This window comes from Cylas formicarius, unplaced genomic scaffold (assembly GCF_029955315.1).
Source record: "Cylas formicarius isolate icCylForm1 unplaced genomic scaffold, icCylForm1.1 PGA_scaffold_2__14_contigs__length_35257938, whole genome shotgun sequence".
NCBI classification, from domain to species: Eukaryota; Metazoa; Arthropoda; class Insecta; order Coleoptera; family Brentidae; genus Cylas; species Cylas formicarius.
In genome coordinates this window covers 11,698,324-11,725,436 of record NW_026844319.1, presented here as the reverse complement: position 1 = coordinate 11,725,436, position 27,113 = coordinate 11,698,324, and the positions used below count along the sequence as shown (strand labels likewise).

The following is a 27,113-nucleotide window of genomic DNA, read 5'->3' as shown; positions in this document are numbered from 1 at the left end:
ATTTTAAAAAGTGTGGCAAGACCTCTGTTTCAGGCCCTTATTGTGGTATAATTTATAGGGGATTATCTAAGACTTCCTAGAGTTTCTGTGCTGGTACAGTATCATAAGATTTTGCTGGGTCCACAAATAGTAGGTGTACTTCACTGTTTCGTTCTACTATTTTTTTTTCATCTGTACCATTGTAAAAATATAGTCTAGAGACTGCGCGGAAGCCAGTGTGCTATTCAATTTCACGCGGTCCATACTCCTCCTCTATTATGTTACTGAAAATTGTGACAGATACGCATCTGTAGTTTCCACAGTTATCCCTTGGGCCTTTCTTATTTATTAGTTTTATCTAGACCTCTTTCCAACTACTTGGTACGGTTTCTACGTTGAAGTATCTGGTAAAAGTTCTATAAGTTGTTTAATTAGTTTAGTGATCGCAGTATCGCAGGCTTTCTTCTTTTCCATGGACTGTATGCTTTGCTTAACTTTCCCTCAAGAATATTGTTTTATCTATTCTCTCTTAGTTCCTTAGTTGAATGTTACTGCCACTTATCCATCCGGATTGGTTAAATATTCCTCTTATTAGTGATGTTAGTTTCAAGGAATTAATTTCATCTTCTTCATCTAGCGCAGTATTTCAGGTGACTGCTTTGTTTTTGTGCTTCGTTTACTTGTTGGTAAAGGTTGCTGAATTCTGTGATATGTTTGTATAGTTAGTTCCAGAATTTAGATAATCACTTTTTACCTTGACATCCAATCGTGTCTGATACAATTTTACATTTTACATTTAAGTTATACCTGGGTTGATCTACCTCAGTCCCCCTCTCTTCGTGCTTGGCTTCGACTATTTTGAATTTCAACGGATATGTATCTCTGTTGCCAATAAACAGTGGTCTGTCCCGCAGTAATCAATGATAGATTTTAGGCCTCTTGTGTCTTGATGATATCTGTATTTATGTATATTTTTATGTTGATAGAATCCGTTTCATATTACCGTTATGATCCTGCTTCCTGTTCATGTATTACAGTAAGCCATTAAGAACATTTCACGCTGTTCCTAGGTCAGTGATTGTGTGGTTTAGCTGATCATGAAACTCATCCTATTAATTTCAAATGTCAAGGTTTACTGTATCTAGTCTCTTATTTATCATGTTCCAGTTAATGAGGCAGTTTTGGTATTTTTATGTACCATTGTTGAGATGCCTCTGCATACCCTACAAAACTTGTGCCCATCGCTATATATATCTAGGTACGTACTACTGTGACTCATCAATTTAATTCCCTTTTCTCTTTGTCTGAGATGCTGTCGCTATATCCGGTTTTATTTCTGCTAGTCCCTTTATAACATCTTCCATCATCCACACTAATCCCTAAACGTTCCAGGTTGCAAATCACTTTTTACTTTGTATCCGTCAAATTTTCGAGGTCTTATATTAGGATTATTTAGGTTTAATGGATAGCTAACCTGCTGCAAGAACCACCAGATTAGAGGGGCAGATTTTTTGTCCAAGGTTTTTCCTTTATCACATTTGATTTTACCGGTACCACCTATCTGGAAGGCACTCTCCCATTTGCCACCTGGAAAGGCACTCGCATTTTAGTTAATCATTTCATTGATCTCCAAAAGCATAATATCCGAAATTTATGAAGAATTGATAAATTAAAAAGGTTTTTGTTTTTCAATAAAAGAAATTATCGAAAACTTGCACTCCACAAAACACTTGAAACATATCAAAGGTTTCTAAACGACGACGCAGAAAAATCGAAGTCATTTATGCATTAGGATGAAGTGGGCCAATACATATTTAACAATATTCATACCTCTAATAGGCTTGATAAGCTGTTCACTCAATGACGAAGACTTTTTGTGTGGATATTCGGTAAGCAACCCTATTTTGAAAGGCGAAAGTATAAATATGTCATCTAGTCCTGTCCAACGACCAAAGAAGGTTACATAAACATCCATCTCGTACCTCATAGCCACGATGACCTAGGATGGGTCAAGACAATCGACCAATATTATTACGGAGGTAAGTTTTTCATTTTTCTTTTCATCTGCTGTACGCACGGGCTCTTCATTAATCCTAAAAAAGTTCTTTTTATTTCTGATAGAGAGATAGACAGATTCTATAGTTGACTGTGTTAACAAATATATTTATAACAGGTTCAAATACAAAAAAATATATACGATTAGATGAAATCTACAATAAATAGGTATAAAAACGTAATATAAAACATACAAAACAAATAGTTAAATTTTTTAGTCGTCTAAGCAAAAAAACACTTTAGAGGGCCTTCACTAAATAAACAATATCGTCCTTTCCAAAAGCGCAGTTTTCCCTTCCGAACACTTTTATTTGTTGCAAACATTAACCAGTGAGTTTCTCTAAGAGTTTGATGTTTTAAATAGACCTACAATGGACTCCATGCATTATCATTGCAAAAAACTGCTTGTTTTCTATCAGATAATATTATATTACACACAGTGAAATGGGTTCCAAACCGTAAAAATCTAGTTTTTCAAAGTAAAATTGTGACCTTGGAGAGACCACAGAGCGTTAAAGAACTATGCTCCCCGCGCTCAAAGCACTCTATTATGCCGGTGCAACTATGCAATAGTGCTTGGGTAGTACAACGCCATTTTATAAACCCAAACTAATTTGGATTTATTAAATCATTAGATTCAAAATAATAACGATTGAGAATGCATCATTTTTGCCAAAACTATCGAAAATAATGGGATAATTGAAATGGGTCGATCGATTTACTCAGTAAAAATCTATATATGCTCCTGTAAAAAAAACAAATAAATCTAGAGCTTCTGAATCATTCAAGGAAATAATAACCTACTGGACCTCAAGTTCTTATCTGAAACATATTTTTCTTGTAACGGTCAAATTTATGAACCATTATCACCAGTCCTAGCGAATTTATTTATAGAAGCCTTTGAGAAGAAAGCGCCGACACCTTCTGTCTAAAATCACTACGTTGATAATACTTTTGTTATTTGGCCTCATGGTCAAGAATCGCTCCTAGATTTTCTTAGCCATTTAAAGCTCTATATATATATATATACTATAATAATCTCTCATTCTTAGACACTCTGATCAATAGAAAATGAGACATGATGTATCATTCTGTTTCTAGAAAACCTACGCACACAGACCGATATCTTAATGTATTTTCACATCACTGTTCGATCCAAAAATAATCCGTTATGAACTCTCTTGTTTACAGAGCCGTAAAACTATCTCAATCCGAATCACTGAACCCACAATCTAAAACCCTTATATCAGCTCTTCTCCCTAATAATTTTCACATTACAGATATTAAACGTTCCATCATAATATTCACTTCACCACAGCCTTCCAAAGACATTGAGCCCGAAAGCCCACACTTGCCACTATTGTCCTTCCTTACATTCAAAACATCACTATTATAGCAAAAGTTCTTAGGAAATATAACGTCAAAACCAGATTTACCACTTGTGGAAAAACCTCTCAATAACTTCGATTTGTAAGAGGCAAAATTCCTTTTGAGATACCAGGATTAACATTGCAGAGACCGGACAAAAAATATCAACAAATATCAAAGAAAACACCAACCAAATTAAATAAAAATCTATGAACAACCAAATAATCTTAACCGCGATTCAAGTTTTTACTTTTCACCAATACGGGAGTTTAACATCCGAGAAAATGTTCATATCCTTCCTTTAGCTCCAGCCCCTCAAGTATGTTTATTACACCATCCTGTACCGCAAACAAAGCGCCTTCCGTTTCAGACCTTCGCCCGGTCGACTTAAGAAATGAAAATGTTAATCCTGTGCTTAGTTAACCAGTGTTAATTAACTGATAGTACTGACCATGTAGCGACTTGTGGGTGTTTAAGAAGAATGTTTGCTGAGATTGCTTTATTTCTATTTTAATGCGTTCTAACTCTAACTTAGTCAACGATTCTGACTTCTTATTAAGTCAGCACTCCCAAACAGAAAGGCACCCACCCAGACTTTTCGTTGCTGTAAACTATTCGAAGTAAAGGGTCATCAGAGCACACTATCATGCAGGCTACACTAAGGACCAGTCTGTTATGGAAGTTTTGTAGTCCAATCAGGCCCTGACCACCGGACGGTCGGGAAAGATAGAGCCTTGGTCTTGAGGAGCGGGGATGCAAGCTACGATTGATGGTCATTATTTTTCTCGTTGTTCGGTCCAGTTGCTGAAGTTCTGTTTGCGTCTACTTGACGACTGCAAATGTATATGCCACTATTGGGACTGCCATCATATTGGTTGCAAGGATTTTATTGCGTTATGTTAATTGGGAGCTCCAAATTTATTTAACTTTGGCTCTGTAGCGAGAGATAAGTGTGCTCTTTACGCTTGTAGCTGCCTGTAGGTGACGTTCAATACCTAGATATTTGTAGTGTTCGTCATGGCGCAATATCCGAATTATGCTGTCATCAACCAAGTCCTGGTCATTCTGAACCCTGGGATCTCTGCCATTATTATTATTTTATGGTTATTATTATTATTATTATTATTATTATTATTTAATGATTTGATTGCAGTGCATACACCCGTGTCCAACGTAGGGGTGCAATACATTTACGACAGCGTATTGAATTCGTTATCAAGACGCACGGACAGAAGGTAGATGATCCTTTCTTCAATTTCTGTGACTTAGTGCGATTTGCTTTTTCAGGTTTATCTTTGTCGAGACAGCATACTTTTGGAAATGGTGGACGGAGCAAGACGAAGTGACGCGAACCGACTTCGCAGAGCTGGTAAAAAGGGGTCAGCTGGAATTTGTAAGTGGCGGGTGGTCGATGAATGACGAGGCTACCACGAACTACCAGTCCATAATCGACCAAATGTCTTGGGGATTACGGAGATTAAATGACACATTCGGGAAATGTGCTCACCCGAAAGTTGGTTGGCAAATTGATCCGTTTGGTCATAGCAACGAAATGGCGTCAATATTTGCAAGTCTCGGCTTCGATGGCGTATTTTTGGGAAGAATAGATTACCAGGATAGAGCTTTTAGGACATATTATGAGACGATGGAATTCGTTTGGAGATCAAGTCAGAGCTTGGGCGCATCTAGCGATATCTTTACCAGCGTGCTCTATGACCTTTACGTTGCCCCCACTGGTTTCTGCTTCGACGTCGAGTGCGATGACCAGCCGATCATTGATGATATAGAGAGTCCGGAATACAATTTACATACAAGAGTGAGTAGAAAGGGTCTTATTAAACTGAATTGGTCATGTTGTGTTTGGTGCAGGCGCAGAATTTTACTGATCTCGCATTCCAAAGACTGCTTAGCTACTCAACCAGTAACGTGTTGATACCGATGGGAAACGATTTTGCATATCAAGATGCTGAGATGTGGTACAAAAATATAGACAAACTCATAAGATATATCAACAACAATACGTTTGGAGGCTATCAGTACAACGTGATGTATTCCACTCCGTCTTGTTATGTAAAAGCAGTTCACGAAGAGACAAAAGGGATTATTTATTCCGGCCTCAACACCTTCGACTTTTTCCCGTATGCCTCCAATCCGTATGCATTTTGGGTCGGTTGTTACACTTCCAGACCAGCAATCAAGAGATTTGAAAGAATGGGCAACAATTTCTTGCAGGTTTTTATTTTTCCAATTCCAATAACAGCAATCGAATCAATTGACAAAATAACCACTGACATAACCGACAAACGTAAATCTTTACGGTTTTCTTTAATTAAATATACTAGTAAAAATTCCACATGAAGAAGTTATTGTTGTGAAAAAGGTTACTTCTGTGAACCATAGGGAGCTTGGTCTTGTCATAAAGTTGACATAAGAAGAAAATCATGCAAATTTATGAAGTTTCACTTATAAAAACGAGTATGCGATTATTTGTTGTTATTTCTTTCCGAATAGCACCTACAACATTTAATGTGTGACATTCTTGTTTACAGAGCCGTTAAACTATCTCAACCCAAGTCACTGAACTTTACATCTGCTCTTCTCTCTAATAATTTCCATACTAAGCATTCCATTACAATATGCACCTCACCACAAACTTCCAAAGACAATGAGTCCAAAAGCCACTGACCACATTTCAAAAGTTCTTAAGAAATATAATGTGAAAACCAGATTTACAATTTGTCCCAAACATTCTGAACATTTTCGATCCATCAAAGACAAACTTCCGTTTGCCGAATTGCATTTGCCGAACACAACCAAGAAATCAATTCCTTCTGTGATAGGCTTGATTAGTTGTTAGTAGTGGAATCTTTTTCGATTTATCAAGTCTTTGAGATTTTGGGTTGTCCAATACATTTAGTGTAGAATTAATCACTCATCAAGGAGGAATTCTTAGCCCATTCATCTTTATTTTATATGCAAATAATTAATAAAGATACTAAAAGACTGTATTTTTTTATGACATAATAGCTGTGATATTGTGTTAAATTTCTAGTTAAAAAATCTATTAAGCACATTGTCTAGTGAAAAAAAATTAACTCATTGTCAACCTTGAAAAAACATCGGTGGTATAATTTACTGGATAATACCAACAGCCATTTCAAAACTATAATCTAACCTTCAACACAATAAAAATCGAAATTTAAGAGAATGCAAAGTTTTTGGGTAACTTTTAGAACGGGAGGTTGTGTTGGAGGGATCCAATTTGATCGCTGGCAACGTTTTATCATGGACTGACCTGATCATCGATTATTGAAATTATTCAAAAAGAATAATTATATTAAATTTTAACATATCACCAGTGCAACCATGCAAAGAAACTTTCAGATCAAAAAAGCTGCATACATACATATTAAATCCGTCTTGTAGATTTGCAAGCAGCTGTCTGCACTGTCAAACCAAAAGGAGACGGAAAAATTGAATAACTTGAGAGAAGCAATGGGCATTATGCAACATCATGACGCGATTACTGGAACAGAAACCCAAAATGTTACGTTTGACTATGCCAGAATTTTGGATAATGGTTTAAGTGACTGCCGGGAAGTAGCAAATGATGCCTTGCGGTAAAATTTCAGTACTTGGCGGATTAGCGTTGGCAAATCATTTCTCTTCCAGGGAACTTACGAAAGCAGTTCATAGTAAGTTCACTACGTGCCCCTTAACGAATATTAGTCAGTGTTATCAATCTGAAGCAGCCAAAAGCTTAGTTATTACTGTTTATAATCCTCTGGAGAGGAATGTCACTAAATATGTACGGCTACCAGTTACTGGAAGGGCATATCGCGTTAGAGATCCTTCTGGTAGGTTGTGTAATGAAATGAAATCTATAGTACCCATTTCGGTTGTAGGTAATGAATTGCCTGTCCAATTATTACCAATATCATCCGCGGTATTGAATATACCGGGAAGAGTTAGTGATGCAACCCTAGAGTTGATTTTCCCAGCATACGATGTTCCCGCCTTGGGATATAGGTCCTATTTTATGGAAGTGATCGAAGATGAAGATAGAGTGACACCAGTAGGCGTTAGCTCGAAATACTTCAGTACTGTAAGCACCAGTCTGCTGAAGCACAAACTGTAGTTGTAATTTTTTTATATGCAGAACATGGGCGTTGATTTCGATATCAACGAATTCGGATTTATCGGAAAAATCTATAAGGACAATTTGACAATGCAGCTGAAGCAAACTTTCCAAGCATACAAGGGTTCAACTAACAATTCCGAAGGTGTATCAGGGGCATATTTATTCAACCCCATCACAAGTGAGCCGGATTATATCATTGGAGATGCTGACGGAGTAGTATATAATGGCGAGCTAATCACAGAAATACATCAACGGTTCAACGCTTGGTTAAGTCAAGTGATACGATTCTACGACAACGAAAACTTCATAGAATTTGATTGGATCGTTGGTCCATTGCCGACAAAGTAAGCAAATTTTTCGAAATACCGGGTAACGAGGAGAGACGGAAATTATTTTTGTGTTTCTGAAATGGCTGCCAGAGGAAGTAACTGCCATAATGAATTTTAAAACCCGGTTAATTCAAAATTTTATTATGTTAATGATACATTTCCGGAAATAAGTGTCAGAAAATGGCATTTCCTAATCTATCAAACGTGTTATGAGTGGGATAATTGCGATCCCCCTATTTTTTGCAAAAAAAATGCACCAATAAAATATGAATAAAAGAATTTCAAACTGAAAAGAAGTTGAATTTTGGTAATCGTTTCGTTGTTTATTTTAGTTTATATTAGTTTTTTTACATTGCTACATTTTACATTATTACTAGGCTGTAATCCTGTTTTTAAATATTGGGTATTATTCATTAATATTGTGGAAGACTTTAGTCGGTACGATTTGTGATCGCATAGTCGGCTGGATTGTTGATCTTGCTTCCACTTATGCTTCAACAGATACTGTTCTGCCCTAAATATCTATGTGATCAATGCAAGACAGCTGTCACTAGTGATCACTAATATATAACTTGGAATATCAGTTGTACTAGTACTAGTAATTAGTACGCCCATAGTCACGTATTTTCCATGTAATAATAGATCAGGATGCTGGTAAATGATATGTGAATATTTAATAGGTGAATCTAAATAAAAAAATTGTGATAATTTGTTAAGTAAACTATTATCCGTAAACTCTGTCCATGCAATAAAAATTAAAACAAAAAAATCGGAAAATTAAAAAGAAATCATACCGTAGAAAATATGATTTGCCCAGAATAAAGATACAAGTAAACCATATTTAGTTTATATTTACGATGAAAATTGGAACTACTACAATCTGTATGTATAAGGTTGTTCGGAAAGTCATTTCGTTTTTTCCCTTCAGAGGACTTAATTACGTTTTTTCGAAACCAACTTCACACTTAAGCCGCATAACCATTATATGTCTTGAGAGCTGATATTGCAAGGCTTGTGTGTGAAAAAGTTCTATTAATTCTACGCAGTAGTTTTTGGTTGGTGCTCTTTTAAATATGGAGAGCAATAAGCAGCATTTTCGTCATTTTTTACTTTTTTACTTCAGAAAAGGTAAAAATGCTGTCCAAGCGAGAAAAAAATTAACGGATGTGTATGGAGAAGGCGTGTTACCAGTACGCCAGTGCCAGAACTGGTTTGCAAAATTTCGATCCGGCAATTTTGATGTCGAAGATGCACCACGGTCTGGAAGGCCGGTCGAAGCTGACAAAAATGCGATAAAGGCATTAATTGATGCAAATCGGCGAATAACCACACGAGAGATCGGTGAGAGATTAAATTTGTCGAATTCGACTGTTTATGGCCATTTGAAAGGCATGGGCCTAACCTCGAAGCTCGATGTGTGGGTGCCCCATGTCCTTACGAAGCGAAATTTGTGTCATCGCGTTGACGTGTGTGATTCGCTCCTCAAACATCAAGAAAATGATCCATTTTTGAAGCGGATTATTACTAGGGACGAAAAATGGGTTGTATACAACAATGTTAAACGCAAGAGGTCATGGAGCAGAAAAGATGAACCGGCTCAAAGCGTGTCAATAGCCAACATTCACCAAAAAAAGGTGATGCTCTCCGTTTGGTGGGATGTCAAAGGAATCGTTTTTTTTGAGCTTTTGCCGGACAATACAACGATTAATTCAGAAGTCTATTGTGATCAACTGGACAAATTGAATGATTCACTTAAAGAGAAAAGGCCCGAATTAATCAACAGGAAGGGTGTAGTGTTCCACCAGGATAATGCGAGACCTCACACAAGTTTGGTCACTCGCCAAAAACTTTTACAGCTTGAATGGGACGTACTGCAACATCCACCATATTCTCCAGATCTGGCGCCTTCCGACTACTATTTGTTCCGGTCCCTGCAAAATTTTTTGGATGGCAAAACCTTTACCTCAAATGAAGATGTCAAAAACCACCTGAACCAGTTTTTTGCCAGCAAGGATCAAAACTTTTATGAGAGGGGAATTATGTTACTGCCAGAAAGATGGCAAAAGGTGTCGGACCAGAATGGCCAATATATAATTTAATAAAATATTTATTCATTATACCAAAACTGTCTTTCATGTTCCCCAAAAAAAACGAAATGACTTTCCGAACAACCCAATATTATACAACTGACCAAATTTTCTTTGGTATCATCGCACCTTGCCTCACGGACATTAATTTTATTAAAAAATTGTTTGCACTGAGCCCACACCAATTCTATTTCATTAATTATACAATGCAATCTTATAACTCGACCCATTTCAACAATTATTTCGTCTCTACCATACAGAAAGTTTGTTTTGTAATTTTTGACAATTTTTAACAACTCATATTTCAGACAATTTTCTGGGTAACTAATCCGCTTACTTCGAATCCAATTCTTTTTTTGTCGATGCATGTGGCATCCTTGCACTAAGCCTAGAATAACGTCGTCCATTATCCATAATATTTAGAGACGGCCTTTCGAGTTTCGGCAGCAATTTTTCCAGAATGCGATCCTGTTTTGTAGTGGAACCTACTGTAATTATCCGGTAATTGCTGCTATGTCTATCGAATGAGCACCGGGGCATAATAGACAATGGTAGAACACTGTCAGATAAATGATGGTTTAGCCATTCGTAGTATACAAGTGGAAGCAGGTAAAATACTGAAGTACCTTCTGTCTTGGTCTTATTACCGACTATGCCATCGCAAATTTGCCAACTATAAGTAAATTTATTAATTGCTAACGTTTTAAGGCATACCCTTTGACAAAACTTATTAGTTCCTAATTATCGAGATTGTCATGAAAACATTTTTGCCGCCAGATGTTCTTATAGTAGTTCTTTTAGTAGAAATAAGCCTATCTGAAACTGACTATTGATTTTGATAAGAAATTACTGTAATCGGCTAACTTCGATAATGGATGAGGATCCCAATTTTGTATCTTGAATAATATGGACAGACGAAGGTACTTTTTCGAGCAACGGAGAAGTTAATTTGCATAATATGTTTTTTGGTCGCCAGTAAATCCTCATGTAAAGGGAAAGTTAATGGCAAAAATTTATTTAAAATTTTTTAAGAAAACATTTGCTGATTTAATTAGACAATAAAACACCTTTCTCGCTAAGTTAGGAGTTTTTTAGACCAGACTTATCCAAACCGTTGGTTAGGAAGGGGCGCTGTGGTTCTGTGGCCTTCTAGATCTCCAATTAATGTTCTGAACTTTTACGTTTGGGGTAGAATAAAACATATTGTTTATCAAACTCGCCCTACTAACCTCGAAAACATGGTTGACCGTATCCGAAATGCTGTAGCCAACCTGAAATTACTACAGCCGTATTAAATATACGACGCAGGATAAATTCCTGCATAGAAACTGACGTAAGGCACTTTGAACATTTATAAAGACTTTTGATTTTCCTTGCAATCAATTTTCTTGTGGTCCATCGTTATCATTGTTTAGTATCTAAATTGTTCGGATAGAATTATTAATTTATAAGCGATGCGTTAGGTTAGGATAAAGCTATTGAGATGCGGGTTTTACTGGTTATTGGGCTTTGTTTGACTATCTGCATTTTGCATTTGCATTTAATTTTTTTCAGAATTTGTTGCAATCGCAATCATCTCACTCACAACAGGTTTGATAGCCTAGGGAAGGCCTTTTAACGACTCCAAGTTTATTAAAATTCATTAAGCCGTTTTGGGGTATCAACATTTATTTCCGGAAATATTGGAGCACCTCCAACACTTTCCTTTTAGATGTGGAATAAAAAGCATCTAACAAACAAGATTTAAATTTCTCTCAGCTTTAAAACATTGTAAAACAAAATATTTTTTAAAAATGCTGGGAACGGTTTTTAAAATTCAAGATGATGATAATATCGTACCTCGCTGCCCCTACTGTCACACCCGGTAGATATTATATATTTAAGGAAATTATTTAAATTTCTAGCGTCACTCACGGTACCGAGGTCATAAGTAAGTTCACCACCAACTTAAAATCAGACTCCATCTTCTATACGGATTCTAACGGACGCGAAATGATGAAACGTATCCGGAATCACAGACCGACTTGGAATTTCTCCACCATCCTCCAACCACCTCCTTCGAACTACTATCCTGTGACTTCAAAAATTGTTATCGAAGATGTTGAGGAAAATATCCAACTGGCCGTTTTAACTGATCGGGCGCAGGGAGGATCGAGTTTGAAAGACGGAGAAATTGAATTAATGATACACAGAAATACTTTGGTGGACGATGTACTGGGAATGGGCGAGCCGTTGTTGGAATACGCTCATAATCAATCTTTAGTCGTTAGGGGGTCTCATTACGTTTTGTTTGATACTAAGAACAACATTTTTGGTAATTTCGGAGTGGGATCTTAGCAAAATGCTACCTACACTTCTGTTTTCAGAACAACGCAAAATCGCTCAGGCGAAACTTCTAGATTCATGGGTATTCATATCCTCGCCTGAAGAATATTCTTTGGAAGAATACAGACAGAAGTTTTCCATGGAAGTAAGTATACATTCGCGTGGAAGTAATATGCGTCGTTTTAGTTTTCAGCGCTACAAAATTCGTTACCCGACAACGTCCACATCTTAACCTTAGAACCTTGGAGAGAATCCACTTTGCTGCTGAGACTGGAACATATATTCGCCAAAGACGAAGACCCGTTGCTGTCGCAACCTGTTACAGTCAAATTGAATGTACGGTTTATACATTTGTAGATTTTTAAATTTGTAATACACGATTTACAGGAAGTTTTCGCGGCTTTCAATATAGTGGAGGCGAAAGAAGCTACTCTAGGGGCCAATCAATGGTCAGAAGAATCCGAAAGGCTCAAATTTGCCACTCCTGATGGCGAAGACGTTTTCACGGAATCTGAAGCCGGCATCGTAGAGTTGAATGGAGAGCTTAGCGTTTTATTAAATCCTATGCAGATACGCACTTTTATACTCGCTGTAGTATCCAAATAAATATTGTATGATTATCCATTTCAATTTATAGAGCGTGTTTCAAAACAAATCAACCAAAGAATGCCAGTAAATTCTTTGTATCAAACTATTTCGATTTTTTTAATAAACCTATGCCCTGAAGTAAAAACTTATGGATAGACAGGGTAATAAATGTAAACCTTATTTTTACCTGTTTTATTACTTACGTTCACAATTTTTCAAAAAATACACACATTTTTTTGCGAAAATGCAGTCATACTTTTTTGTGGATTCTGCGTGTTCTAACCTGCGTTCGAGATGTTTAAACTGTTAAGTTGGCGTGTACACAGGGTGTTTTCTAATTGCATGTCTATAATTAAGGAGCCGATTTTCTCATTTTAAAAAGAAAACTCCATATAAACATTTCAAAAATAAAATATATTTTTTTAATATCTGTAATTCCACTTTAGATATTTTAATGAAATCCGGCACACGTTTACTATATATCAAGAGACATTATTTAGTTTACCGCAATTTTTTAAAATACACCACGTCAATTTTGGCAAACATTGATGTTATGACACTGATTTATTTTAAAATCAAAATTATTCTTACAATCTGCAATTATTTCTAAATAAATCAAATTTCCTGATTTTTTTAAATCCAAAATACGGTTTTCGCTTAACAAAATAAAAATCTCTTCTCTGCATGGTCATTACCTAAGTAATTTCAACTCTGTTGAATGGATCTTTTTATCGGTCTCCTACTAGTGATTTTCATTTGTTTGTCCATTGTCTCAATTTTTCGTGTGATGCTATAAAAGGTCTTGAAAAAGTTGATTTTGTGGCGACATAAGTCGTGATATAAGTTTGAAAAATGCTTCTAAAATTTCAAATGTTCTTTTTTCATATGATTTGCATCAAACTATTTACGAAATTACTCGGGTAATGAATAATACCCATAGTACAATCGATAACATTTTTACCAATATTTAACGATCAATTTTGAACTCCCAGGTAGTGTGTGCACATGTTTCAAGCCATTTTCTGCAGTTGATTTAATTTCCTATTAAGATAAGGAACCCTCAGAGACCGTTGTTCAGTTGTTCTGTCCGAAGTGTCAAATGTTGACTGCCCTGTTTTAGGTGCTTTTGGCAATAACTTAATTATTATTTTAATTATTGTTATTCATTATTATTTTTAGATAATTTTCATTATGCTTTTTCTTACGTAAAAATCGCCTTTTCCCAGAAACCATCGATAAGTGCAGACCTTATTAATGAGAGTGCTAAGTGACTTAAATAGACAAAGCAAATTCTTTCCCAAGTCAAGACAACCTAAATAAATATAATTAAAAAAAAAACATGCAAAAAATGGCCGCTTGGCAAGTAAGAACTACAATCTAATAATATTTAAAGAATTGCATGGAGTAATATTAATAAACGTCCATCTACCATCTTCCAAACTTCCTGAGTGCTTTGTTAACTCAAGCGATCAAAGACATCTTGAGAGGCGGTTGCTGCTGAAGAGTTGAATCTTCACTTTATCAATACGTCCGGGAACTGTTGTTACATAAATCTCTATCTCTAATAATCTTTATCTTACCTCAATTACTAAAGCGGAAATGGTCGATATTGTTCTGGCAGTTACACAGAAGAATAGTTCCGGTAAATTATTCTTTCTTCACTGGTAAATATTTTTTTCAAAATATGCAGTTCGGTATTCGTAGTCGTAATAGTTTCTATGGATTTGTTGCCTTTATATCATTTAGCATATGTTGAGTCGTTCCTAAATTATAGCATAGTATTTTGGGGAAACGGATCATGTTCCGGATAAGTATTTAGATTGCAGGTTTTTCTCCTATTGTCAACTATTCCGTGATATGGTATTTTTTTGTGTGTTAATTGTCAAATCTAATCCTAGTAGCTATGAGCCACTTTCTTTCAAGTTTGCATATCATTTGCCTACTTCACGTAGCGCTAATGGTTTAAATACGGCGTAAAAACCAATTTTGTTCCTCGTGCTTTTTATAGCTTAAATGAATTTTTTGACTGTTGCAACATATTGTTGTAATTTTTTTATTTTAATGTTTAGTGTTTGTAATATAGAGTTTATATTTTTCAAATTATCCGATACCTAACATCAGATCTATGGAAATAAATTTGATTTGATTTTCATTTGATTTTTTTTTATTTTGACATATATACTCTTGTAACTGTGTATATACAAACTTTTCATTGATATTAGAGCATAATTTCTGATCCCAGATCAGATAACGGGTACTTCAGAGTGTTTTTAGTTTTTATCGAATCATTACGATTCGAATATGAGTCGCACTAACATATCTATAATATTATTTTTGATTGCTTTATTAAAACTTGTGATTTGTGTTCCTATTGAATCGAAAGTCCGTGAAAGTCAATGCGGATATGAGGTAACCACACATTTATTACATCGCACTTATTCTAATTGGTTCTCAATAAAATATCTCTACAGTCCTGCAACCCCAGCAAGGACGGATATATAAACATCCACTTAGTACCACATAGCCACGATGACGTGGGTTGGTTGAAAACTGTGGACCAGTACTACTACGGAGGTAACTCTAAATTGAAACACGTCATTGCAGATTTATAGTTTTTTCTGTGCTCCACAGCGAGAAATGAAATTTATAAAGCTGGGGTACAATTTATTTACGACACAGTGTTGGATTCGCTGCTAAGAAAAAAGAACCGCAGGTTATAATTTCTTTGTTACTGTATGATTATTTATCCTTACTAATTGTTTTTCAGATTCATTGCCGTTGAAACTGCATTTTTTTGGAAATGGTGGACGGAACAAGAAGAAGACGTACGAGAAGATGTGAGAAATTTAGTAAATACCGGTCAACTAGAATTTATCAGTGGAGGATGGTCAATGAACGACGAAGGCGTGACGAATTATCAGTCGATAATCGATCAAATGACTTGGGGTTTGCGGTATAATCCTTCCCGTAGGTGTCTTCTTAGAATATATAATGAGTATATTATAATAGAATACTCAACGACACCTTTGGTGAATGCGGTGTGCCCAAAACTGGGTGGCAAATTGACCCGTTCGGGCATAGCAACGAAATGGCATCCATATTCGCGCGACTAGGCTTCGATGGTGTCTTCCTAGGTAGGATTGACTTTCAAGACAAATTTCAAAGGCTCGAAGATAAATCTATGGAAATGGTGTGGCGCGGTAGCGAAAGCTTGGGTGGCGTTAGCGATATCTACACGGGGGTGCTGTACGATCACTACGGTTCCCCACCAGGACTGTGCTTTGATGTCCTGTGCGAAGACGACGCAATTATAGATGATCTCGACAGTCCAAACTATAACGTCGAACAGAAGGTGCATGTGGCATCGCTTATACATGGTGTTTAAAAAAAACGCGGCAATATTTAAGGGAGTGATTCCTCAGACCATTTTAGCAAAGTTGGTGGTCCGGAAGTGCTTTGTTTCCCTGATTTTTTTTTAATAATGGAATTTTAATTTAATTTAGTTGTTTGAAATTTAATTTAATTAATAACTTAATGTTAGTCATACCGAAAAAATTACAAAAATTATTGCAAGCTCGGATGCAAGAAACCAATCTTCCCCTCATGAACTGGCGAACTATGTCAAATATATATATTCGATTTCTTCTTCTCCTTCTACTTCTACTTCTTCCACAGGAGTGACGTAAACCAAACAGTTAAGGCCCCAAAAGAAAAAAATCCAAGCCATGCTGTATCTCATACCTCTCCATATATACATAGGAAAGGTGGTTTTGATGACTATGGTAAGTCTCTTTCAGTTCTGGAAATGCAGCATTCCATGGCGTCAAAATTTATATTCGACAAGTCCTGAACAATAAACACCAGATGCAATATTCTACTCTGATAGCTAAAAAGGATCGGGATACCCCCAATCTCTCAAACTTGACATCACTATGGCTATGGGTAAGATGTCCGGTGTGCTGCAGACGTGGCTCGCTGGCATGACTCAAGCCGCTAAAGAAATCACCAGGTGCAAAGTCACTGGTAAAACTATATACAGATAGCAGACAAACAGTTCTAGTACTTCAAGGACAACGGTTTATGTCACTACTAGCACCAGAATGTCGACAATGTGGTCATCCTTAGTTGGATTACAGGGCAAGCTCATTCTAGAAGAAATCATGACACCGACTCCCTGGCTAGGAAGCGATTTATCCAAACCAAGCAACAACCAAACAATACCTGATTATTTCCAGGAAAAAGCTATGGCCACAGGTATTCTTACAGATCATTGCTTACTTAACAAATTCCTATTCAGATTGGGTTTGAGCAGCTAACCCACGTGCAGGGCGTATGAACAGAAAAATGATAACTAGAACACATTTTGTGCGAATTTCCTCTCAAAATAACTCTGGGAGCTGTCATCACCTACGTGGAGTCACTACGCTTGGTGTAAAGCGTGTTCTGTCCAGGAGGAAGCACAATGATCATACTGAGGCCCAAGTGCTGTAGTGTAGACTATCTTCCTCCACTTATGGGTACAGATTGCATGAGGATTTCCATCAAACCGTAAACTAGCTTCATCGGTAAATATAATCGCCATTTCAACCATTTTCGGCTAAAGTCATTGACAGAACACAATGTGATATGGATATAACATATCGTCCTTGTGAATTTGACAAACAGTTCAACATTTCAGAACTTCAGCAATTTTTCGAGAAGAAGTACCTGGATCTTCATCAGTCATGTTCATCACATCCTCTTCGATCTCTTCCGTTCTTGGTATTCTTGGCCTTCCTGTTCGTCCACTTCGTTGTTTTACTGTAATACGATTAGAAAATCTTGCAGTGTACAACCGACTACCTTTTAATGCATTTTCATAAATGATCTGAGGAATCGGCATCTGAAATATTTCCGCGTCTCCTTTTAAACACTCTGTGTAGGAGTAGTCGTCAATAAGGATTATTTTACAGGCTATAACTTTTCTAATTGACTATGTTAACATGGCAGTCCCTAGTTATGCCACTACTAACCTGCTGGTACCCATGGGAAATGATTTCAACTACCAAAACGCAGAGATGTGGTACAAAAACATGGATCGATTGATGAAGTTAGACCTACATCGATAAAGCGATGTTCCTCTAAAGCATAATTTTTTTTTAGATACATCAACAGTCGAACCTTTAATGATACAAAATACAATGTCATATACTCCACGCCATCGTGTTATATCAACACGGTGTACAAAGATACTGGCGGGATACTTAATTCTCCATTGAAAACCGACGACTTTTTTCCTTACGGAACCGACGAGTATTCATACTGGACGGGATACTTCACTTCTAGGCCCACCTTGAAAAGATTCGAACGAATAGGAAATAATTTCTTGCAGGTGCCACTATGTAAACCTTTTGCATCGATTTAATAAATACTTTCGCTGGCCCACAGGTGTGTAAACAACTATCCGCCACAACAAACGCATTTTTCGATATCACCGAGAATTTGAACAACTTAAGGGAGGCAATGGGTATGATGCAACACCACGACGCTGTCACTGGAACCGAGAAAGAGGCTGTCGCGTTTGATTATTCCAAAATTTTGCATAGTGCCATTGCAGACTGCGAAGAAGTGACCCGTCAGGCATTATCGTGGGTCTCTTGCAATAAACAGATCTTATAATTAATCATAATCACATTACATCACATTATAAATATGTGCATTAGATATTAATTATTTCCTGAGTCTTGGAAAATGCCAATGCGACTCTACTTCTAACAATTTAGAATCCCACCGACATATCACTGTTCAGAACAATTATTTTGTTATCTACTCTATCCAAGATTATAGAAAAAAATATGCATACACAAATGAGTGCCCTCTTGACAAGATTATCGCGGATACACAGCCTGGTTTTCGTAAATCTTTTGCAACTGTCGCTGCCAGACTCGTTGAAATAAACTATTTTGTCTTATCATACTAGATTACCAGCTACTGCTGATACGGAATTTTTTCGCCCAAATTTCTTTTTTTTACTTTTAAGGTAGATAAACTAAATTAATCAACTCTTACTTTGGCAACAGCTTGTCTATAACAGTAAATACATCTAGCACCTTTTCTGTTACATAGACTCGATCTGTTTTGAAACTGCTTTACTCTTCACAAGCAAATGAAGTATATGATACAGCTACCAAGCTTAACGAAATCCTAGATGCTCTATTCGATATGTCTTCAGCTGGCCATATTACTCGGACCACAAAAACAGATAGACTATCCCAAAGGTCATCTAAAATTAACAATGACTGAGGTTGATATCGAGTTTAAAATAGAAAAAAAGAATCTGGGACTATGGATGGATACTAACTTACGATTTACAAAACATGTCAATTGGCTCCGTCAATACTCCTATGGCAGCTATTCAAATCGGGAAATAATGAGTTCCAACTTTAAATTATCCCTGATTTAGTTTATGGCCCGGGCTTTAACGGCAACAGATAGTGAGATTCAAGAAAGTTTAGAATTCTTGTTTAAGACTCTCTTACAATATCATCACGTTATGAGCAAACAGCAACGTCCTCACCTCCTCAAACTTCAAAAACCAATCAGCTGTATAAATTGACTAAAAAAGTTGTACTTTTACCTCGGTAGCACATAGCATTATTTCAAAGATCTTTTTAATATAAAGCTAATAAATTCCAAATTCCAACCAGTAAAAAGCATTTATTTTGTTGATGAGGCGGATTTTTTACTATAATGTTTCTTGATTGTTTAGATTGAGTGTTCTGCTTCCTCTATATAAAAAAGGTTTAGTTTTGACTACTTTGACTGACACATTGCTTCGTATCCTTTTTTTCTCAATTTGTCATGATTAAATTGTAAAGTTGCTTGCTTCATCGATAATAAAGCAAATTATAATAATAATAATAATAAACCCCTCCTTGTTTCAGTGAGCTAACCCAAGAAGGTACTGACTCCTTCCACACTTGCTTACTGACGAACGTCAGCCAATGTGTCCACTCAGAAAACATGGATAGGTTGGTGGTAACAGTATACAATCCGTTGAGCAAGCTAGTTACGAAATACGTAAGATTTCCGGTAGCCGACGGTTTGTTTGTAGTTAAAGATCCATCTGGTAAGACGATACTAATTGGCGGTTGGACGGTGCTATTCGAGCAATTATTTCAGGAATCGAAATAACCCCTCAACTCATCCCAATCGCAAAACACGTTAGAAATATTCCCGGTAGAGATAGTATAGCGCTGCAGGAACTGGTTTTCGCTGCAAGCGATATTCCGCCGCTAGGATTTAAATCTTTTTTCATAGAAAAATTTGAGGGTGGTGATAAAGTTTTACCTGCACAAGTCAGCGCTTGTTACTCTAATTCAAAGGTGAGGCGATGTGAAATTTCTCCGTATCCATCGATTTTAGGTGATATTAACACTTTATAGCATGTCGGAGTTGAAATAGACATTGAGACGGGTCTCATCAGTGGTATATCCGCAAACGGTATCACGTTGGAGTTGAATCAGACGTTTTTTTATTACAACGGTGCCAACGGGTTTCACGGAAATAGTTGGAGGCCGTCCGGAGCTTACGTATTTAGACCGGCGTATGAAAATTCCACATCCAACATCACCGACCGTGTCAATTATACGGTCTACACCGGACCAGTGGTTATGGAAATACAACAAGAATTCAACGACTGGATCGGCCAGACGATTAGAATTTACGAAAACGAGAACTTCGTTGAGTTTGATTGGGTCGTCGGACCAATCTCGCTTGAGTGAGTCAACAAACTTTTAGTATTCATACTTCTATCTAAAAATATTCTTCTGCGTCTGTTGTTGATAAATCAAACTGGCGTTTCGCCGATCATTATGTGGTATTCTTCAGGGTTTAACTGATATTGGCTCGCATTCTACCCTGTACCCGCTTATATACTGTTTGAGGGAGGCGGAGCTAAAGGAAGGGTATGAACATTGCCCGAATGATTGATTCCTATATTGCTCAAAGGTAAAGACCTGAGTCGCGGTTAAAACACCTTATATCTGCTTTTCTTTTTCTAACAATTTTCAATTTAGAGATATTAGGTGTTCCATCACAACATTCCAAAGATAATGAGTCGGCAAGCAACCTTAATGCATTGTCACATAACCATCCGCCACACAAATGATCCGTTATTCGAATCACTGAACCCAGAATAAAAAAGACACCTTACATTAGAGATATTAAGCGTTCCATCACAAAAGACCAAGACACTTAAGAAGGTAATGAGTTCGAAAGCAATCCCAAACTTGCCACTGTGGTCCTTCCTTACATTCAAAACATCACTTTTCAGATGTCAAAAATTCTTAAGAAATATAACTTCAAACCTAGATTTACCACTTGTCCAAAAATCTCTCAACATCTTCGATACGTTAAAGATACAATTACGATCGAGATACCAGGAGTTCACAGCATTCCATGCATAGGCAACAAAGACTATATTGGAAAAACAGGACGACAAATATCAACTAGGCTAAAATAAGATAAAAACCCCTTAAGAATGCGACAAATAAACTCATTAGCAGTTGCTGCACGCAATCAAATCAATCAAAATCAAATCAAAACTAACCAAACAATCTTAACCGCAAATCAGATCTTTTCCTTTCACCGTTTTATCCCTGCCTCCGTCAAACAGTAGGCGAGTACAGAATAGAATACGAGTCACTTTCAGTTAAGCTCTGAAGAATCCAACAAGATGATTGGTGAAACGTCAGCAAATTTTATTTATTAGCAACCGACGCAAGAGGAATCCATTTCTAAATAGTGTTACATTAGTCTGGAAATTTCTGTGACTTCCAATTAGTACAATGCCAGCCATTACCAATCTTCCTGAAAAAAATTCTTGAACATCCACGTTTTATCAGCACTTTAGCGATTTTAGTTCCACTGTAGATCATTGGCGCTAGTATCGCACTCCTGCAAATGTCCTGAGATGTCTGTTGGACGTTGTGACTACCTTTTGTACTTATGACTTCTCTCGTTCTGTTAAACCGGCAACGCAGGTGAACGAACTTTTCCGATTTGAAACAGTAATTTCTTTGAATTTGAGGGAAATGTATTTGTTTGTTATTCATCAATTTTGTATTTCCATCTCCCTTTTGTAACAATTTTTATCGTAGAAATAGGCTTTTTTATTTGACTAAAAATTAGACTTTTTTTAGACAAAAAAAAACAGAAATTTTTAATATTTTATATTTATTCAGAGCCATATCATATCGACTTAAAATTTAAAAAGCAAATTCAACAAATACATCCGAACTGGTGGATAGGTGAATCTTATCTATGACTCTGCGACAGAAACGAAGAAGAAATACAAATAAACTAACGACAATAAGTTGTATTAGTATAACTATGTGCGTGAACATACCGACTGGACTGGACTGGACTGTGATCTGATTGATAATCTATTGCGACACTGTCTCGGAATACACCCAAAAGAGCCCAAAAAAATAGAAATTGACAATAATTTTTTTATTACCAAAGTTTCTTTCTAAAAAGCACAACAAATGAAAACAATGCACATTCAATAGCCTATTGGATATAAAACGCTGTTTTTGTTATTAAAGCATTGAAAACAAAAGTTGATATTGCTATAGCTTTCTAAGAAACAATGGTTTTAACTTGTGTTTAAATTTATTAATGCTTTGATTTCATACTTCAATGGCGGTAAGTAAGTAAATAAACTTTCTTATCGCCCTCTGTCTAGCATTCTGGATTATTATTACGATCTAACAAACCTTAATAAATAAAATATTCAAGTAGTCTATCTGGCCAATGGAGATGTTTTCGCGTCCAGCATCATATTTTGTCAAAACTGTCTTTTTTTTTTTGGTCCAATAATTTCGTTCGGTTTCGATTTCAAATTCTATTCTACTTTCAATAAATAGCGTCCTATAGTGGTCTACCCGTTTATTAAAAACATACATCAATAATTTTCTATTACATTTCCCGCCTTTTCTTAGGCTAGGTATAGTTCTCTACGCTTCAGAAACTTTTATTCCTCCCATTTGGAGTTGATAAACTAACCGCCTTTTATGGGGTGTGGAAATCACTAGCAGCTTCCTGCAAATTTATTTTAGGAGTAGCAATTGTACTAGACATTAATTTTAGATTTGAAGGCGGCAAAGAAGTGGTAACCAAATTTTCAACCAATTTAGTCACGTCGTCGACATTTTACACCGATTCGAACGGACGCGAATTGATGAAACGAATCAAAGACTTCAGACCTACATGGAATCTCGCCACGAATGAAACCATATCTTCCAATTATTTCCCAGTGACATCCCACATTGTTGTGAGGGACGTTGAAAAAAATATTGAGATGGGCATTTTAACAGACAGAGCTCAAGGAGGGACGAGTTTAAGAGATGGTGAACTGGAATTAATGGTACGTAAATAATTTTGATGAGTTGTCATTATAATACCTAAAACAGGTTCACAGAAATGCAATAACAGACGACGGTTTTGGTGTGGACGAAGCATTGATTGAATTAGCATTCGGAGAAGGTTTAGTGGCGAGAGGATCGCATTACATTGTCGTAGCTCCTATCACTGGTGCGAACGATAACGGTAACTAATAAATATATTATGCCATATAAAAATTAATATTATCACTAATATTGTTTTCAAAGCACTGCCTGAAATTTGTTTTCTACTTTTTTCAAATTCCCTGCAACTTTCCAGAACTTATTTCTGTATACTCGAAATAATTAGATTTTTTGATGGTATCGTATTTGTGTGGCTGAACATTTTCCCTTCACGTACTATACTAAATTACATCTTAATAAGGTTTTAATACACGGGTTGGGTGATTTCTAATTGATTGTCAATAATGAGGGTGGTGATTTTTGGATCCATTTTAAAAAGAAAACTTCATATAAACATTTGTCCTAAACGGTTTACCTTTTGAGATACAAGCTGAAGTTTTCAAAAATAAAATAATTTTTTTTAATATCTATAATACCACTTTAGATGTAATGAAAAAATAAAAATCTCTTCTCTGCGTGGTCATAACAATATCGTTAATATGACAGCATGCACAGAAATTGGTTTTTACATTTCGGTGAAAACCGTACATAAGAGATCGAATCTGCTCATAAATGAATGCAAATGTCTTTTTCAGTGGCGTGCTACTGACTGTCAATGAACAAATAATATTTTGGTTAATTAGGTCGCCACGGCACTGGTTAAATCGAGAACTTTTTTTTGTGAAAAATAAAGTAACTATCTAAAACAAAATATCTAGTTTTCAGTTACCAACTAGCGTCCTTCAGAAAAAAAAACTTTTACAGTTTTAATGAAATAACAGAACATCCTAACAAGAAGATAAAAAATAAACGATCCTTATTTACAAAAAAAACACTACCTACTACAAGCATTTTTTTAAAAAAATTGCCTGTTAATAAACGAATAATAACTTTTTTGAAAAAAGGTAAAACATAGAAACTAGATAAGTTGTTGAAAGTGTCCCCCACCTTGAAGAATACATGCTTCAGCTCTTTTCCTCATATTGCCGCTCACTCTTTGAAGTATATATCCAGTGTTTCTTATTAAATTGCAGAAAGCTCTTATGCAGTCCTTCAGCTCCTTTACAGTGACCGGGGTGCGATAAACCAGAATTTTAAGATGCCCCCATAATAAAAAGTCCAAACCATTTAAATCTGGAGGTCCGCCGTGACCTATCTATTGGTTATTAAATGTGTGATTTAAATATTCTCTTTCTTCAATACTAAAGTGAGCAGGCGGTACCTCTTCTAGAAATATTGCCAAAGCCTCTTCTAAAAACCGACGATAATTATGGCCATTTGGCCTTTCTGGCAGAAAAAAGTGTCCAATTAAGTAATTCTCTACAATTCTAGCCCAAACATTTATGAAAACTGTTCTTGATGTTTAAATTCCACAAATGCATGGGGATTTTCATCGGCCTAAATATGGTTATTGTGGAAATTTCTGATTGCATTTCTGAAAAAGTTAGTTTTATCTGTAAATAGTATTTCTTAGTCAAACAAGGGATAATGCACATTTTTCGTATAAAAACCATTGACAAAAATTAACACGCAAGGGAAAATATGATATGGGTACAATACAAAATACTGAAAAACTTTCCAAACCAAGATTTGCAAGATTTTGAGATTATTTCCAATTTTTCAATGTAGTAAGTAAAATGGAACCGCCATTAATGACATTCAATTATAAAACACCCTGTATCCCCTTAAGTGTTCGAAATCAGTTTTTAATTTTTTTCTTTCTTTCGACTACAATTAAAATAGAAATTGCCAACCAGTCCTTACCAATATTGCAACTACATTGAATATTTTTTTCTAGTGCACACTGCGGCTACCTTAGAAAGAGAATTGGCGGAACAAAAACTTTTGGACTCGTGGGTATTTCTAACGCGGCCCGAGGAACTAACATTTGAGGAATACCAGCGGCAACATTCTATGCAGGTCCGTCCCCTCTAAAGCTATCCCAGAAATAGTACGATCGATTTATTTTCAGTTTCAAGGATTAACGACAACTTTGCCTAGAAACGTGCACATTTTGACGCTGGAACCATGGAGAGACGACAGTTTTCTATTAAGACTGGAACACATTTTTGCCAAAGAAGAACATCCTATTCTTTCCCAACCAGCAGTGATAGATATAAAGGTATAAAGCACGGCATAAAAACGGATTATGATCAATTTACTATTCTATTATTTTAGGATCTATTTTCCACTTTCACCATTACATCTATCAGGGAAACGACCTTAGGGGCAAACCAGTGGTTAGAGGACAATCAAAGACTAAAATTTCAATCATTTTTAAATCCAAATGACGGGGAATCACTAAATATTGACGTATCCGATTTCATTATAACTCTTAACCCAATGGAAATACGCACTTTCGTTGTGAATATTATAAATCGGCATTTTTAAATAAACCGGTCTAGCGAAACCAAATGTTTTTATTCTTGTAAAAGTAAAAAATAAAATTTAATAGATATTAATTTTAAGTGAAAAAATTGACTCATGGCATGAGAAAGATGAAAAGTTAAACTTTCGGATCCAAATATTTCAATCAAATGGAACCCCCTGTATATTATAGCATTTTTAGATTGGAAGACCAAAATAAATGCGGGTTCTATTAAGCTAGCTATGATACTACTCATTCGCTAATTGAACAAGACATTATATGCAATATAATATTAAAAGTTAACCATAATAGAACCCTTTGAATCTCAAAATGTAAACTATTTGATATCCACATACTTTGACAACGGTATTCTGTGCCGTAAAGCGTGAATAACCCTGTAAAGTTGTAAAAGTGAACTCCAAGCACACGACATTCCGACCGTGATTACAGACGCCGGACGACTGGAATATTCGACCCCCATCGTAACAGCAGCCACTGCGTTGTCTAAGAGTAAGCACATCACCCAAAGGAAATTATTAAAATGAAACCGTAAAAAGGGAAAATATAAATAAGCAACCGCTATAAATAATGGAAGTTATATAAATTATTAGTGTGTATAGTGTGAAAATAATTTATGGATAGTTAGTGACTTTAGTTGTTGACCGTCGTGTTTAACGAACCCAAATATAATACAGTTCGTCCCGAAAATGCCTGAAGTATCAAAGCTATATATGTTTTTAACTACCTATTCATTAAAGAATTTCTGAATTATGCGTTCATAGATTGAGGATCACAAACATTAAATAAAACGAACTAAATAACATGAATAAATTTACTTACAAATGACACTACGAAACATGTCGAAATTAGTATCTTATCGGTTGTCTTCGTCATTTCGCGTTCGCTTTTTCTCACATTTTAACCATTTAGCTTTTCTGTCTTCTGATATCTTCGTGTTCAGCAACTTTTTAGTCATTTATTTATTTATTTATTCTTATTCTCAGATTTTTTCTTTCCAACTCCAGTATTGTACGTAATTCGTAGGCACTGAGGAATACTTTCAGCAAAATGCAAAGTGATATTCTTAGAACCGACCACTACGTGACAATGGACCTGTTTTACTTTTTTTTCTATAGCCTAATTTTGAATCTTCCCCTACGATATATATATATTTTTCATCAATAAATTCTTCTTTCAGACTTTCCGATATTTTTCTTATGGAAATATTCGGATTTTGTGCAACTTTTAGTGAAATCCTTAAACTCCTATCTGCATCTCTTCCCAATGTTTTCTTCTTGCCAATGTGTTAGGCTGGATTTTTGTTGA

The 27,113-nt window shown here is 36.0% G+C and overlaps 2 protein-coding genes across 2 annotated transcripts; both read left to right on the top strand.

Moving 5' to 3' along the window:
- Window positions 1-1,772: 1,772 nt before the first annotated feature.
- On the top strand, window positions 1,773-12,928 carry LOC132698071 (lysosomal alpha-mannosidase-like). The gene is made up of 13 exons (XM_060663924.1): window positions 1,773-1,868; window positions 1,916-2,018; window positions 4,556-4,637; window positions 4,690-5,218; window positions 5,272-5,634; window positions 6,829-7,022; window positions 7,075-7,259; window positions 7,308-7,507; window positions 7,562-7,887; window positions 11,864-12,273; window positions 12,326-12,429; window positions 12,471-12,620; window positions 12,672-12,928. Exons 1-13 carry the CDS (start codon window positions 1,773-1,775, stop codon window positions 12,888-12,890), a joined length of 2,961 nt encoding a protein of 986 aa, XP_060519907.1. The 3' UTR covers window positions 12,891-12,928.
- A 2,245-nt stretch (window positions 12,929-15,173) lies between these two features.
- LOC132698624 (lysosomal alpha-mannosidase-like) lies at window positions 15,174-25,820 on the top strand. The gene is made up of 16 exons (XM_060664817.1): window positions 15,174-15,281; window positions 15,344-15,446; window positions 15,504-15,585; window positions 15,640-15,825; window positions 15,882-16,224; window positions 17,825-17,961; window positions 18,015-18,243; window positions 18,300-18,499; window positions 19,796-19,980; window positions 20,034-20,236; window positions 20,297-20,631; window positions 23,004-23,280; window positions 23,327-23,462; window positions 25,218-25,339; window positions 25,392-25,541; window positions 25,598-25,820. Exons 1-16 carry the CDS (start codon window positions 15,174-15,176, stop codon window positions 25,808-25,810), a joined length of 3,009 nt encoding a protein of 1,002 aa, XP_060520800.1. The 3' UTR covers window positions 25,811-25,820.
- The last annotated feature ends 1,293 nt before the right edge of the window (window positions 25,821-27,113 follow it).

Excerpts from the sequence above, each read along its gene's own strand:
- LOC132698071 (XM_060663924.1), top strand. The coding sequence starts at position 1,773 with ATGAAGTGGGCCAATACATATTTAACAATATTCATACCTCTAATAGGC. Across the intron at positions 12,274-12,325 it reads TACTAAGAACAACATTTTTG|AACAACGCAAAATCGCTCAG; the intron begins GTAATTTCGGAG and ends TTCTGTTTTCAG. Across the intron at positions 12,621-12,671 it reads CTGTTACAGTCAAATTGAAT|GAAGTTTTCGCGGCTTTCAA; the intron begins GTACGGTTTATA and ends CACGATTTACAG.
- LOC132698624 (XM_060664817.1), top strand. The coding sequence starts at position 15,174 with ATGAGTCGCACTAACATATCTATAATATTATTTTTGATTGCTTTATTA. Across the intron at positions 18,244-18,299 it reads TAGGAAATAATTTCTTGCAG|GTGTGTAAACAACTATCCGC; the intron begins GTGCCACTATGT and ends GCTGGCCCACAG. Across the intron at positions 23,463-25,217 it reads CACTGGTGCGAACGATAACG|TGCACACTGCGGCTACCTTA; the intron begins GTAACTAATAAA and ends ATTTTTTTCTAG.